Consider the following 16,108-nt stretch of genomic DNA (forward strand, 5'->3'; position numbering starts at 1 on the left):
AAAGAACCATATTGATGAGGCAGTAAAAGTATGTGCAATCTTCAATCTAACTGAATTGTTAAGACAATAGCTTCCTTTTGAAGAAGGACGTTCATGATAATGTATGAGCTTGTTTATCTCATTGAAAAATCTCAATAAGAACCTCAGTAAAATTAAAAATAAATCATTGGGAATGGACTTGGGAAAATGTATAGAAGTATCTACTTCAGAAGCTGGAGTCAAAGGATTTGGCTTAAATGCTCTAAAAGTGCTGCTCCAGGACAGTCTATATTTGATTAAAATGAACCAAGGTCCACAGATTTGTCACTAAGTGTCAGGCCATTTTCAGGAAGCTGCTCATTTTCCATTTTCATGTCCTGGTGGCTGGGCATGAGACACAGCATGGGAGCAATCATCTGGGTTACACCTTCCACTAGGTCCGGGGGGACCCTGCGGCCCTGGAGCACCGGGTGTGCCTGGCATACAAGTGGCTAATAAAATAAAGGAAATAATTAGCTTGGAGGCAGGAGACCCACATGCTCAAATGCTCCCTTAACAGTATGACACATGGTAAAGTACAAAGGTCAGGGGGAAGATATTTTCAACATATACAGGATTGTTGGTTTTGTGAAGACAATATTACCATTACCTGAAGGCCCAGGAAGACCAGGATTCCCTGGGAGCCCAATTCCAGGTTCACCTCTTTCTCCCTTCTGTCCTCTGTAACCTATGTAAGATATATGCAAAAAGATAAACACAAAGACAGTAAAAGTGTTCTGTGACAGCAGAGCAAATGCTTTCCTTATTCTTGAATGTCACCTTAAGACCAAATGGCAGCTGTATTCTTTGGTCTTAACCACATGGTTAAACATACATATTGATCTCAAGTTAAAATTTAATAGTCCATAAAATCATAGATGGGAATCATCCCTTTAAATAAATAATAATCTAGTGAAGAAGACTTGGGTTCAAGTCTGTCTTCTGACACAGACTGCCTGTTTGACTATGGGGAAGTCATTTAACTTCTCAGGACTCCAGGCAGTTCTCTAAAATTACCAAATTGCAAAAAAGTGTGTGTGTGTGTGTGTGTGTGTGTCTGTGTGTGTGTGTCTGTGTGTCTGTGTGTGTCTGTGAGTTTCCTTACTAGAGACTGTATTCACTGGCACAATCATTGACTCTTTCTCCATAACAACTATAATGATATAAAAAAAGATACTCATTTACCACTCAAGTTCCTTGGTCAAACTCTAGATAATGAGCATCAAAATGGGCTCACAGCAACTAAAATGAAAGTTTCACCTTCTTCCTCAAATAATTTTGAAAGTCTATGTGGTAGGGGGCAGCTAGGTGGTGCAGTGAGTAAAGCACCAGCCCTGGAGTCAGGAGAACCTGAGTTCAAATGCAGCCTCAGACAATGGACACACTTACTAGCTGTGTTACCTTGGGTAAGTCATTTAACAGCAATTGCCCTGCCTTCCCCCTCGCCCCCCAAAAAACCCAAACGACATGACAGCTAGAATGTGAGCATGTATGTGACACTATCCATGCTTGTTAAACATTGGATAGAAAATAAGGGATTGGTTCAATTTACCATTTATATTTCCATTTAATGTACAAGATCCCGTGCCTTATGAGGTCTGAGATTTTATTCCCCCTATCAGTTGGAAGCTACAGTAAGGGTTAGGAAAAAAGGAGAGGAAATTATGGTTGAATAAGTTGAACAAATATTGATGAGGCAACATTTCTTCAGTTTAAGCCAACTGAGCCCAAATGGACAGTGCTGGCCCATTTGTCTACCACATATTACTTTTCATCAGAACCAATAGACAAATACCAAATGATACAAATATAGTAACTTTCAAAGAACGCAATTGCTTTACAACTAAGAAAAGATATTCAGACATTACAGATCTTTAAATTTAACCCAAGATCCACATCAAATTCAACACCAAATTGTAGTAATTCCTAAACCCACCTAGCCGTAAACAAACTAGCAGCCTAATGCTAATTCTTTTTCCACTTTCTTTTTACCTAATCAACAACAATAAAGGAGTATTTGCCATTAGGATAACAATACAATCATGCAGAAACATGCAGTTGACATCGCAAAGGATAGAATGGCAGTAGGAAATGATCAACTCAGAAAAATTAGCTTTAAATTAGTTATGCATTTTAATAACTGTGTCTCATTACAACAGAGTGATGGTGAGGACATGAAATCTGTAGACTTCATGGCTTCCTGCAAACAGCATGTGAAAATTTTTGAAGTTCCCCACGGCTTTCAGTATGCTTAAGGAAGCATCAGGCATTAGGCCTTGGGGACTTGCAGATATTCCAACAAATCAGTGGTCTGGTTCATATACATCTAATATTGTCTCAGCTTTGACTTGGCAGGAAGAAAGGAATGCCTGCATTAGTTTCCAAACAGCATGAGCACAGGTTTTGTTTTTGAGGTGTGTGCAAATCACAAATATGAAATAAATAAGAAAAACTGGGCAAGTTTAATAAACAGATTGAAGAGTATGCCATACATCTACACGGCAACGAACCTCTTCTTTTTTGATGAGTGGGATTGGTGATGCTTATCTTAGAAAGAAGACTACCTTGGATCTTATAGAAAGTGATGTCTAAAGCATATTGGTACATCAAAGTTTCATGTAAATTAACACTGAAAACATTTCTCAAGCGTCCTCTGTAGAAGCGATCTTTATAGGATGCGAACAGTAGGGAAAAAACTTAATTAGCTTCATCAAAAGGCATTTAGAAGTGCCTAATCAAAGAATGCTCTATTACAGAAAAGAAAATAACAAACTTTACATGAGTTATATTTGACTGTTCAGCTATGGCCTTTATTATTATATTTATCAACCAAAGGAGAAAATGTCAATGATCAGAGGAGAGCAGAGCAACACTTAATAATGGCTGACCAACAGCAAACTTTCTATCGATGAAAGGACTAGAGCTATCGTAGCATGCAGGAATATAGATTACACTAAAGAACGAAATTTACCGATACTTTGCATAGTCAAATTAAATTTCTGTGTTTCATTTGAACCCTCTACTTTAATAGTTATATCATTGTACAGTCTTTAAAAAACCTACAAGATGCAAACATGTCTGTCATCTCTTTATAGACACACACAAGTGTATATGTGTTTGAATATATTCAGTGAGTAGTTGGACTAGATGAATAATAGGTAGAAATGGTCCTGTTGAGCTAAGGATATCTCAGTTCATACTAGTAAATTATAACATTTGTAAATTGAAATATGAAGCTGACATTAATTAGTGCATTTGCTTGTCACTTTGGAACCTATATTGTGTATATATTTATACATATACACATATATGTATGTATCTATAACTCTATCTATATGTGTATATATTAAGTAAAAGGAGTGGTTTTGGTATACAGAGGAACTGATCACGGATGGATTTCCTAAGAAAGTGATGTGCTATGTAATTAAATCTGGTACTAACACTCCACTTGGAACTCCAGACTTACATTTAAGGATTTCATTTATACGTCTTTGGGTTCACTAGAGTACCTATTACTCTCTCCATCGCACATTTTAATATAGCTGCCTTTGGAGGCATATATCAAGACCCATCTGTGTTCCCTTCTATACAATTTTCAGGCACTGAGAAACGGATGTTTAGCGACTCAGACTTTGAAGGTCCATATCTACACTAGTAAGATAAACTGTTCCGTTGAATAACAGAAGAGCCCTTTGGGTTAGTGTGTTTGTGGCTAACTGTGATTACAAATAATCATGCAGCAAGCAATTATTAAGCACCTACTCTGTAAAAGGCACTATAGTAGGCACTGGGAAACAAATTAAAAAGTGGAATTGTTCTTGCCCTCAAGGGATTTATATTTTACAAGGAGGATATACTGTATTCTCAGATAAGTAAATACAGGATACCTATGCAATAACTACACAGCGATTTGAGGGCAGGTAGTACTGATACTTGAATGAATCAAGAAAGGTTGGATAACAGAAGCTAGCTATATATCTTTGTACCTGTATCTGTCTCTGTCTCTGTCTGTCTCTGTCTGTCTCTGTCTCATCCTTATAGGAGAACTTGAAAAGAACAGGAATTAAAGAAAACCTGATGCTTTTCAACCTTGCCGGGATAGGGATTGAAGCAAACTCATGGATACGTAGTCTCTTTGATCCAAGTGCCATGCCCAGCTCTGTACCTCTGCTGAAGTTCTCAAACTTATTTGGCCTACGAAACCCCTTTCAAAAAATTACTTAGCACCTCCCTGGAAATATGCTTTCTTTAACCCTTTAACATTTTTTAAAAAATTTGTGACATTTCAAAAATATTAAATATACAATTTTTAAAACAATGCATCTTAAATTTGTTTATTGTAAATTTGTGGGTTTTTCCCTGTATTGATATTTTGATGATGCAATATTATGTTATGTAACCATACAGTATCGTATTATAAACAAGTCATTACATGCACTTATTCCTGCTGATGAATGCTGGACTTCCTGACAATGAGCTGCCTGCTCACTTGCCAACACTTACTTTTTAAGACCTATTGGCCAACTTGACCATTGATCAGCTATAACTTGCATTTTGTATGTTTATTTGGAAAATAACATAATCATTATGACTTTAGCTCTGTTACATAACAGATGAAATACATAATGAACATACATAACTAACAGTTTTTCAAAATTTTCTTCTCTTCTTATGCTTCCACTGTCCCCCTATTTTTATTCAATGCTCCCCGGATTGTTCCAGCCCCCCCCCCCCAGCCATGGGTCAGTATCACCTACTTTGGGAACCTAGAGGTTTCTGAGATGGATGGGCCTTTTAGCTACCACATCATACTGATTCTTCAGAATGCTCAGGGAGATGAAGGAGCGAGTGAGGTCAGAAAAGCTTAAATAACTTTTCCTTTCTAAAATTCAGATGGCTGATCAGGGGAACCATTAGGGAAATTCTCCCTTCTTCACATTCCTGAACCCACGCTGGCTTATTATTATTATTATTTCTACTGTTGTTCTAAATGATCAATATCATCACTCCCCTGATGATAGCACCACGTAGACCAAATGGTGAACACTTAAGGCAAAAGAGAGGTGATTCCAAATCCCAGAATTTTCCTCTTAATTTACTTAGTAGAGCTGGACTAACTGAAACCCTGCAGGGACAGTGATAATCTAAAATTGTCCAGAAAGACAATTAAAGCAGAATCTTAAAATCCTTGCTTTTTGGAGCACAAGAAAAGTGCAAACAAGGTCACTGAAAGTGGGAAGCACAATTGTCTATTCTCGTCCTCAGGCCTGTTATGTATTTCCTATTTACTTACACCTCCTGGAGTTCCTAGTTTCCTTCAGATCTCAACCCAAATATCAGCTTCTACTTTAAGTCTTTTCTGATTCCCTAAATTTCTAGTGCCTCCCCCTTCAAAATTACCTTGCCATTATTTTGTATTTAGTATTCATACATATATGAAAAATATATGTACATAATAAAGGTGAGGAAAATGTGCAGAGTAAAATGAAATGATCCCTGCCCTCAAGGAGTTTACACTCTTTTAGAGAGGAGAACATAGAGATTACAACATATAAAAGCGTATATTAAATAACATATATTACATATTTGTTTCCCTCTGATTTTGAGAAATGACCTTTAGTATATACACACAGAAATATGTTTGTACATATACACATATATGAAAAATATGTATATAATAAAGGCAAGATAATTTTGCAGGGCAAAATGAAATGATTCCTGCCCTCAAGAAGCTCACATTCTATTTGAGAAGACAACATTTAGGGAGTACAACACATATATGTGTATGTTATGTATAAATATATATATATATATAATATATAAAATTTCTCCTTATTTTGAGAAATTCCTTTAAATTTATTTTGTATATGCTCATTATAATATATGCATATACACATTTATATGTATATATGAAACATATATATGTATACGCACGTCTGTATATCTGTATCTATAGATACATAACTATCTACATTTTTTTTTGTTTCCTCCAATAGAATATAAGCTCCTTGAGGATAGGGAAGATTTCACTTTTATATTTGCAGGCCCAGAATCTAGTATATGGCCTGGAACATAGTAGGCACTTTAAGCATCTACTGTTTTAATGATTTTTGGTCGGTTGACTGATCATTGTGAAAGCATGGGAGTAGCAATTGACATGAAATACAGCATTATTCTGTAAGATATGGGTGAGACTTAAACACTCCTTTCTTAAACTTGGACCTTAACCTCACATATTCTCAGAGTTGATTTTCTTTCTGCTGAGTATATACTTCAAAGGATGTGTAATGGTTTTGCTGTTTACTTAACATCTTTCTATTTCTTCCTTCCTAAAGAATTATGTGAAAACAAGAAGATTGGCTGTACATATTGGTAAACCAAAGCTCTGAACACTGAAGTGATTTTTCATTTCTTTCCTCACAAACAAGCCACATATACAAAGTTCAAACAGCCTCCTTTCTAGGGACTTCTGATAAGGCTCTGTGTTCAAATAACAAGGATGAAATTTCTGGATCAGTCTGATTGAGCCAGCAGCCTGGAGGTTGAAACTCATTTTCTTTTCTTCTAGAGAATACTGTTAACTTTGGGAGAGAAAACAATTCAAGTTCATAGACAATAGATCCTGAGCTGGATGGGATATTAAAATTCATCTAGTCCAAGAACCTCAAATTAAAGATGAGGAAACAGGCCAAGAGTGATTAAATGACCTGCTCCAGGTCACCCTGATAGTAGTAAATAGCGTAGCTGGTCTTGGAGTCCTTTGACTCCAGGTTAATTGCTAAAATATTCTGGGCACCAAAGCGGTCACCTACAGACAGCCCTATAAGTATTACTGGAGCCGTATCCCTCTTCACGATCCAATACCAGCACTGTTAAAACTTTTTTTCAGTTGTGTTCCTGATTCCCGTGTGTGTGTGTGTGTGGGGGTGTGTGTGTGTGTGTGTGTGCGTGTGTGCTTTTATAATCAAGTTAATTAGCATCTCATATATGTACAGAGGTATCTTCTCTTCTAAATGTATTCCTGCTTTTCACTTGAAATTTCATATTACAAAAAGTTTATTCAGTTTTGTTAGATTCTCTGAAAGTTCACATTTTTTCCTTGCTGTGTACCTTGCCTTTTAAAAAGCACACTTACAAAGAGATAGTAGTGGAGGCTGGAAGACATATATTTTAAATTAAAAATTAAATTACTTTATGATACTTGCGTTCATGTATGTGAAATAAAGTATTTGGGAACTATGCTTAGATTGACTTGAGTTACTTATTCCTTCCTTGTAGTTTCAAATTAACTTTTCATTTAAAAGGGGTAACATGTCAGCTTGCCAATCTTTACAAAGGGAGGCTTTGTTAAAAAGGCAGAAAGTGTGCCATTTATAAATCAGGTAAGGCATCTCTTAATATTCAAGTGAAATTGTCCATCAGGTCTTCACTCCTATCTCTGACATGAATAACAGTAGTATTCTACTAAGGAATTTTATTATAGTCTCAGCTTTAATTTACTATGAAAAAAATATTTGCAAAGTAGATGCTGTTAATGAGATGCCTGAATCAGACTGGGGTTCAAATTCAAACTCTGTCACACACTGTCTGGGGTGACCCAAAGTAAGTCTCTTGAATTTTAGTTTCCTCACCTGAATAATGAAGAGTGTAGGCTAGATCAACTCTAACGTCTCTTCTGGCTCTAAAGAAATGATCCTATGAACTAGGTACTTAACAAAAGCATTATTTTTTTTAAATGTCCCTGACATTTCCCCATTTTCAAAATCTACTCAGTAGAATTATTCTATTGCAACCTCCTATACTGCTCTTCCTATCTTTGCAATGCCCTCTGCCTGGACATCTAACAGTGGTTTGTAGAGCACATGTTAAGTGTTTTTGGAAGGAACAAGTTGTCACTCACTACAGACCACCTCTAATCCCATGAAGTCTTTTTCTGATCTCTATTTCTGATTGTTCTCTTCTTTGGCGATCATTTCACTTTTTGAGCTCCAATCATGCATTGGCTCCTATCAGTGTTAACAGACCTTAGGCTTCATGAGGTTTCACAGCACTTCCACGTGTTTTCAGCTGTGCACTCACTCTTCTCTTCAGTCTGACCTGCTCTGACTTAGGGCAAACCAAGCTAACAAAAGGGAACAAATTAAGCGATATCTATACAGTGATGCAGCAGCGGTAGGAACGGCCATTTGTTGGAAGTTTCTTGTATCTGTTTTGTCTTTTCTGTGCCTTTCTTTCTAGTTATGACTTGTGAGAAATCGACAGGGGAGAGCAGGAGAAGCAGGGGAGGTTCTTAATGGCTTTCTCGATGCTTTTTTCTCCCATGCCAACTAATAAGAAATCAGGTGGGACGACACTAGAAATAACACTAAATAAAACCAAATAAACAGGAGAGAATTTGGGAAGACTGACTACACAGTTACAGCTTTTTAATTTCTTATGAACAATAAGATGAGTTTTACAGCTTGGAACGCTTTGTACAGAAACAAGAAAACTTCTGACATGCAGGGAAATAGCACCAAAGGGAAATTATTGAGTGAAGAGCAGATTTGGTATGCACTTCATTCTACTGTAAGTTAAGTCTTATCTGCCTTCTTTATGCAGGGTTTCCTTTGATTTCAAACAGGGTCCCGGAGATAAAAAAGCAATGTGGTGGTGGAAGGCAGGATAGAGAGGCAATACATGAAAGACTGGGTTCTTATTTCTTTCTTTACGAGCATTCCCTTATTTGCATTTAATATTCCCATGTTAAAGCTGCACATGGTCGGATCCTGAGTCCATATTGGCTGCTCTGTAGGTCAGTAACCAGAGTTTTAGGGAGATGGAGTAGAATTGACAGTGTTTACGAGTTGAATCTTGGCAATAGTTATCCCGGAAAAAAATATTTTGGACCAAACCATCATTTGTGGCAAAGTTACTTTGATTTCTTCATGAAGTAAATAGGAATAATTAAATATGGATAGTAAATTCTGCTCATATGAAAAATGAGAGTTTCAAAATTCCCAGATATCAATGGTAATGGAAATATATGTATATATTATGTATTGTTAATATAATAATGGTTATTTCTATTAATAATTGAGTTCAGGTTAGCAGTATTTAAAATTGGTCAATTTAAGTGTCAACTATATCAATTAAGAATTTTGTTAGGTAGCACACATCTCTAGTACTAGTGGTTGATCACTAGTCTGTAGAGCACTGCTATGGTCTTAAAATATTCATTATTAAGAAACTCTGTGTGGCTTCTTCTGTCTTCAGAAGGATTAACTGAATAAGAAACTTGAGAGGTAGAAATTGATAGAGAAAGCTTACCTCGGGGGCCAGGATCTCCTGGTGGGCCTGGTAACCCATCTTTGCCTGGTGGCCCTGGTTTTCCATGACCTTGGGCAGAGAGCATGGCAGCAGGTAGCTTCATCTGGGAGAGGAATACAGCCATCCTCTCTTTGTTAATGAAAGTCCAGAAAAAAAGAAATACATCAGAATCTCTAGGAGACTGTAAATATCAACAACCTAAACCCATGCCTACTGTTTGTTCTGTGCCCTTAACAACCAAGGGATTCTTAACCGGGTTCCATAAACTTTGTTTTAAAAACATTTTTCTTCAAAAACTATATTTCAATATAATTGGCTTCCTTTGCAGTCCTATATATTTTATTTTATACATTGAAAGATATTATTCTGAGAAGTTCACAGGCTTCACCAGACCACCAAAGGGAACTATGACACATAAAACGTGAAGAACTCCTGGACTTTGTACAATCCAAATGAACAATTTCCAGGTATTTATTTGGAAATTTTGGACTTCCAGACCTCATCTAGTATGGAAAAATAGATTTGGATTCTTTGCCTCAAATTTAGAGATTAGCTGTCTGCTTCTATCAGATTTGATAAATGGTTCTTCCATGAGTTGAATCTGTATCACATTCTGGTGACAATTTTTGGACTGACTTTGACTTGCTGAACTATATTTAGGCATATCACTTCAGTTTCACATTTTAAAAATAGTCTTAAAAATACCTTCCTTCCCTTAGCTATTCCACAGAAATGTTTTAGATGTATATGGGGCCTGAGTTCTTTGTTTTATCAATACAGAAGAAATTATTCTAAGAATGAAAATCTGGGCTATATTTACCACAATTCCATGATATAATGCTCTGCTAGGTATATATATATATATATATACACATATATATGTATGTATATATATTATACGTATATGTATATATGCATGTGTGTGCACGCATGTGTGTGTATTAGCCATTACTCATATTTGTTCTCTGAAGGACACTTTCATAAGTTGTAAAGGACATCAGGTGTCACTATTATTGAAATTGTCCTAGATCTTCTTTGGTAGAATGTTTGCTTCTTTCCTTTCTCCCTCCCCTCAAAGATATCAACCTACTAAATAACAAAAAAAACCAAAAACCAAAACCATCCTTACAGTATGGTTTATCATATGTTAATATATATCTGGTGGTTTTTGGCCCTTTATCGATGAGGATATCAAACCACTATGACTTAGAAGAAATCTTAGGGAATCTCCATGATTTGCTTGTGGTCATAAGGTTGGTAAGTGTCAGAGGCAGGATTTGAACCAGGTAATCCTGACTCCAGGTCAGGCAGCTGAGTGGATAGAGCACATGATCTCTGAAGTCTCTTCCAACTAAGGTTATCACCCTTCTTCAAAGAAGGAAGTGGAAAGCTTTAAGGTGTTAATAACATTTTGTTTGGGAACTTTTGTCTGTGGAATTGATGATGAAGATCTAAATTTCAAAGAATGAGCCAAGTATTCAGCAACCTATACTGAAGACTACATTTGTACAGGGGGGTTTGAATCCTGCTTCAGACACTTAATACTTGTTTGATATTGGGCAAATCACTTCACCTTTCTGGGTCTTGATTTCCTCATTTGTAAAAATGGGGATAATAATAGCACCAGCTCATAGGGTTGTTGTGAAGATAAAATGGGTTAATATATGTAAAGGGCTTTGCATATATTAAAGGGTTATATAAATGTTAGCAGTTATTATTATTCACTATGCAATGCTTCTGGACATCCTTTTATCATGTACTAACCAAATTCCTCATAGGGACTATGACCATAGGCATCTTTCTTTTACATTTTTCTGTGTACCAAAGGAAAATGTTGGAAATAAGAATGTATAAATTGAGAGAAATTAATATGTTAACTAAAATACTTCTTGTCAGAGGAGCTGGGTTTGGATCTTGACTCTCCTTATTATTGCCTGTGTGACTGTGGGCAAGTCCCCTCTGGGTCCCAGTTTCCTCATCAGTAAAATGAAGGAGTTGAATTAGATGATCTCTGGAATCTCTTCTTTAAGGTTATCATCCTTATTCAAAGAAGGAGGTAGAAAGCTTTAAGATGTTTTCATACATCAGGACTATCTCAAAAACAAATAACCAACTTAGCCTATGAGACATTTCTAGGAAACATTTTATATTCTTTGTGGAGTCAGCATTGTGTAAATGAGAAGAGCTTAGGACTTGTAGTCCAGAGAGCCCTGGATTTGAGTCCTACACCTGACATTTAGCAGCTGTTTAATTATGGGCAAGTTGGATACTAACATCTGTAGTATATATCTAAGAGTTTTTCTGAGCAATAAATGAGATAAATACTTTATAAACTCTAAATATATAAATTTCACTTAATCTTAGAATTGGAGAGTTGGAAGGGACATCAATAGCCGTAAAGTCCAACACTCACACGAAAGAACCTTCACTAGAACATATCTTACAAACGGTTATCCAGTATCTGCTTGAAGACTTCCAAGGAGAGAGAATTCTATAACCTCTCTAGGCATCCTATTCCACTCTTGGGCAGCTCCAAGTGTTAGGAATGCTGAATTTGCCTCTCTATAACTTCTACCCATTACTCCTGTTTCTGCTTTTTGGGGACAACTAGAACAAATCTTATCCCTTTTCCATGTCCCCCTCAAACACTTGAACACAGCTATCACACTCCCCCTGAATCTTCTTTTCTCGAGACTGAATATGCTCAGCCTTTTCAACAAATCCTTATGTGTCTTAAACTCAAGGCTTTTTACCTACCTGGTTGTCCTCTGAATATGCTCTAGCTTTTCAGTGTCCTCCTTAAACCAAGATGTCAAGAATTTAATATAATACTCCAGAGGAGGTCTGATAAGGGCAGAATATAGTGAGATTAATCCCTCTCTATTCCTGGAAACTATTCTACTCTAAATCATCCCAAGATCTCATTAGTTTTTTTGACTGTCAAATGCCACTTCTGACTCGTATTCAGTTTGCAGTCCATTAAAACTCCTAGATCCTTTTTAGAACAGTTGCAGTCCATTCATGCCTCCTCATCTTATTATATCTGTGGAATTGGCTTTTTCATATGCAGGTATAAGATTTTACATTTATCTCTATTGAGTTTCATCTTAGTAGACTCAGTCCTGTGCTGACCCCTCTTCTAATCTGTCAGGATCTTTTGTGATCTTGACTGCATCATCCAGTGTTTCAGATATTGTCCCAGGTTGGTATCATTTGCATATTTGATGCCTTGCCATATACGCTTTTATAAAAGTAAATTGTTCCATAACAATATTAAACAGCACACAGCTAAGTACGAGTTACTGGGAGGTGGCCACTTTGCTGCAGATGCCTTGCCAGATTGATGCTGAGTTATTAATGATTACTCCTTGAGTCTGGCTACTCATCCAATCTGAATCTATATGATTGTATTACTGTCTAATAGACATTTTCCCATATTTTTCACAAGATTAGTACTTTATCAAAAAGTTTGCTAAAATTTAGATAAACTATATCTGTAGCGTTCCCCTCATTTATTATTTTAATAAACTTTTAAAAAAACAGAAATGAGGTTAGTCTAGCATGACTTTATCTTGATGAAGTCATGCTGACTATAACCACCACTTCCCTTTTTAAATATCTGCCAAGCATCTCTTTAATGATCCTTTCTGGAATTTTCTCACTAGGAATCAGTGACCTGTGATTTAAAATGCTGTTATCTTCCCTTTTTGGACAACCATGACAGTATTTCTCCTTCTCTAATTTTGCTATGGGCAGCTAGATGGTGTAGTGGATAGAACAGTGGGCTTAGAATCAGCAAGATTCCTCTTCATCATGAGTTCAAATCCTGCCTTGGACACAAGCTGTGTGATCTTGGGCAAGTCACTTAACCCTCTTTGTTCCTCATCTGTAGAATGAGCTGGAGAAGGAAATGGCAAAACACTTCAGCGTCATTGCCAAGAAAACTTCAAATGGCGTCATGAAGACTAGGACATGGGTGAAATGACTGAACAACAACACACATTTTGCCATATCCTGTTTTCCACAATCTTTTAGATATCACTGACAGTAACTCAGCAGTCACATCTGCCAGTTCTTTTATGACCAAAACATGTAGTTCTTCTGGGACAGGTGACTTGAATTTATCAAGGACAGCTAAGTGCTCTCTTTCTGTCTCCTTATTTATTGTGGGTGTCAACTCCCTGTTAGGTATTTTTTTCCCTGTCATTTCTAGTGCAACGATCACTGTCCTTTGCAGAAAAAAACAAAAACAAAATAAAAAAGGCTCTGTCTTCTCTTTTCTCAATTGTCATCATTCATCTGCTCTAAGCAAAGATTCTATTCATGTTTTGATTCTCCCTTTTCCTCCAATATGTCTAACCAAGCCCTTTTCCTTGTCCTTAGCTACCCTCACCAGCCTCACCAGTTCATTCTGAGCTTTGGCATTAGTGGCATTTTTAGAGGGCAGAGCTTATGATTATCTTATGATCACTTATCAGCTTATGATCACTCTTATGGATCATCTCCTGTTATCTGGCCTTGACGCGATCTTCTGTACATTGCTTTTTAAAATCTAATAGCAACATAAAGCAATCCAAGTGATGTGATACATCTGGAGAAAAAAGTATCAACAGCAAGGAAATGCAAAAATTAAGATTTTAACTAATAGTTTTGACATGAAAGTGACTATCAACACAAACTATTATTGGACAGGCAACAATCTTGTTCAAGTCTATGAATTAAGGACTATCAAACATTCTATATTAGGAGTTTTGCTGTCTTATAGGAGTTATGGCTTTATAAGGTAGATAGAGCCTAATTTGGGGAAACTCAAACAGCAGATAAGTATGAACTACCATTCATACCTTTAAAAATGCTATTGTGGGGCTTCTTGTGAAGGTTTTAATTCCTAGATGACATATAGACTAGGATTCAATTTGAGATATTCATATATGTTACTCCTTAGAATAGATATACCATAATGCAATTTGCCAATGAAAGACTTCTTTTTAAAAATAATAATTCCATTAATTTTTATTACAAAAATATGAAATATCTTTGAACTATGTGGGCTTAATTTAGGTAAAATGATTACTATAATAACTCTTACAAATTATCTCATTCATTCGTATAGGAATGATAGGCACCTTCAAGATCATTTGACTGACCCCTTTGTTTTATAATTGTTCTTTTGTAGATGAGAGGCATTTAAACCCATTTAAATGAGACTGTCTTCTAAGCCTACTGGTGTACCCCACTATAAGCAAATTGAATAGAGCCAGATATAGGTTTACAAAAATGATAAATTGGGAGGGAGTGATTATTCACTTTATAAAATATATATGTTCGATTTACAAAAGAACTGATAAGAAGACTTCCTTAAATAGATTAAATATTATTTAACTAAATAGTCTATTTAAATATTATTTTAAAAAAAATTCGATTTACAACTTTTCAAGAACACATCTGTTATATAAAGTGAGGTACATCTCTAGTTCCAACATCACATGTATTCCAACAGAATAAAAAAATTAAACAAAAACAAAAATTCATCAGGCTCGGTGTATGTCTAAGCATCCATCAGTCACCGAAGGAAGCTTTCTAGTTTGCTTGCCCATCCCCCCTGCCCCATATATCTTCATCTCTTCTCCCTTCCTTTACTTTTCAGCTTCCTTTTATTTGTTACCTTCCCCCATTAGAATGTAAACTCCTTGGGAGTAGGAACTATCTTTCTATTTGTATTTGTGTTCTTATCATTTAGTACAGTGCCTGGCACATAATAAGTGCTTAATAAATGCTCCTTGAATGGACTTGGTTTGGCAAGCATTTATTAAAAAAATAAATATTTATTAGGCACTTGATATGTTCCAGTTACCATGCTAAATGCTGTTAGAGATACAAAGACAAAAACTGACATTTAAATAAAGGAAACAAGTACACATATAGATTTAGTCAAATGCACGAACCAAATATAACCTTGGAAGGGAAGGTGCTAGCAGAAGGGAAAGGCTTCCTGAAGTAGGTGGTGCTCAAGCTGAGTCTTTAAAGGAGGCATAGCAGAGGGGGAGAGCTTGTGTGAAGAATAGCAAGTAGACCAGTATGATGAGCAGTATTTTTGTTATTTTGCTCACATATATCAAATAATTGTATAGCATAGTTTTATTTCTATTACTAGATTATAGATTGGGCATTAATTTTTCACTTCTGTTGAAATACTTCGTACTTAAAATATTCCAACAGATGAAGGATACTATTGATTTGAATGCTCCATCCAATAATGCTGACCATAGCTCACCCTTCCACGATTGCCAATCCTGTGCCACTCATATCAATGTACTCCTGCAGTTTGCCACAGGGGGAGAATTTCCAAAGTACCAGGTGCTTTCCCTATTTTCTTCTGACATTAGTAGGATAGCAGTGGTGTCCATAAGTTATACTTTGACCATGACAACCCATTACATTAACAACAATAATAAAAAGTACATTTAAAAATGTTTCTATTGTCTGATTGGCAAATCATTTCTAGTTTTACCCAGAAAAGCAATTGCCCACTGCAGTGCCATTTTACTTAATTACAGGCACATCTGTTTCAAACACCTTAAACTTATAAGTAAAGGTATTCAGAGCTCACTTTCCCCCATCTCATATGTGGGTTGAATGGGCTTAAATTCAAAAACAGTTGGTTTTGGATAATTTATAATTTTTAAACAAAATAGGAAAAAATTCTTTTAAATAATTACATACAGCTGTAAATTACTCTCCTTCAAAATACACACCAAAATTGTTATTTAGCAGAAGGCTA

General features: G+C 36.1%; 1 protein-coding gene across 1 annotated transcript in view; it reads right to left on the reverse strand.

Annotated features, from left to right (window-relative positions):
- Nucleotides 1-336: 336 nt before the first annotated feature.
- The window catches only part of COL19A1 (collagen type XIX alpha 1 chain), a 398,183-nt gene continuing 382,411 nt past the window's right edge, over nucleotides 337-16,108 (reverse strand). The window contains exons 49-51 of the mRNA XM_036768309.1: nucleotides 9,328-9,456; nucleotides 629-706; nucleotides 337-470 (exon numbers count right to left, since the gene is read on the reverse strand). Of these exons, the coding sequence (XP_036624204.1) occupies nucleotides 337-470; nucleotides 629-706; nucleotides 9,328-9,456 (341 nt within the window). The remainder of the gene's footprint in view (nucleotides 471-628; nucleotides 707-9,327; nucleotides 9,457-16,108) is intronic.

Source organism: Trichosurus vulpecula, chromosome 7, assembly GCF_011100635.1.
Source record: "Trichosurus vulpecula isolate mTriVul1 chromosome 7, mTriVul1.pri, whole genome shotgun sequence".
Classification (NCBI taxonomy): Eukaryota; Metazoa; Chordata; class Mammalia; order Diprotodontia; family Phalangeridae; genus Trichosurus; species Trichosurus vulpecula.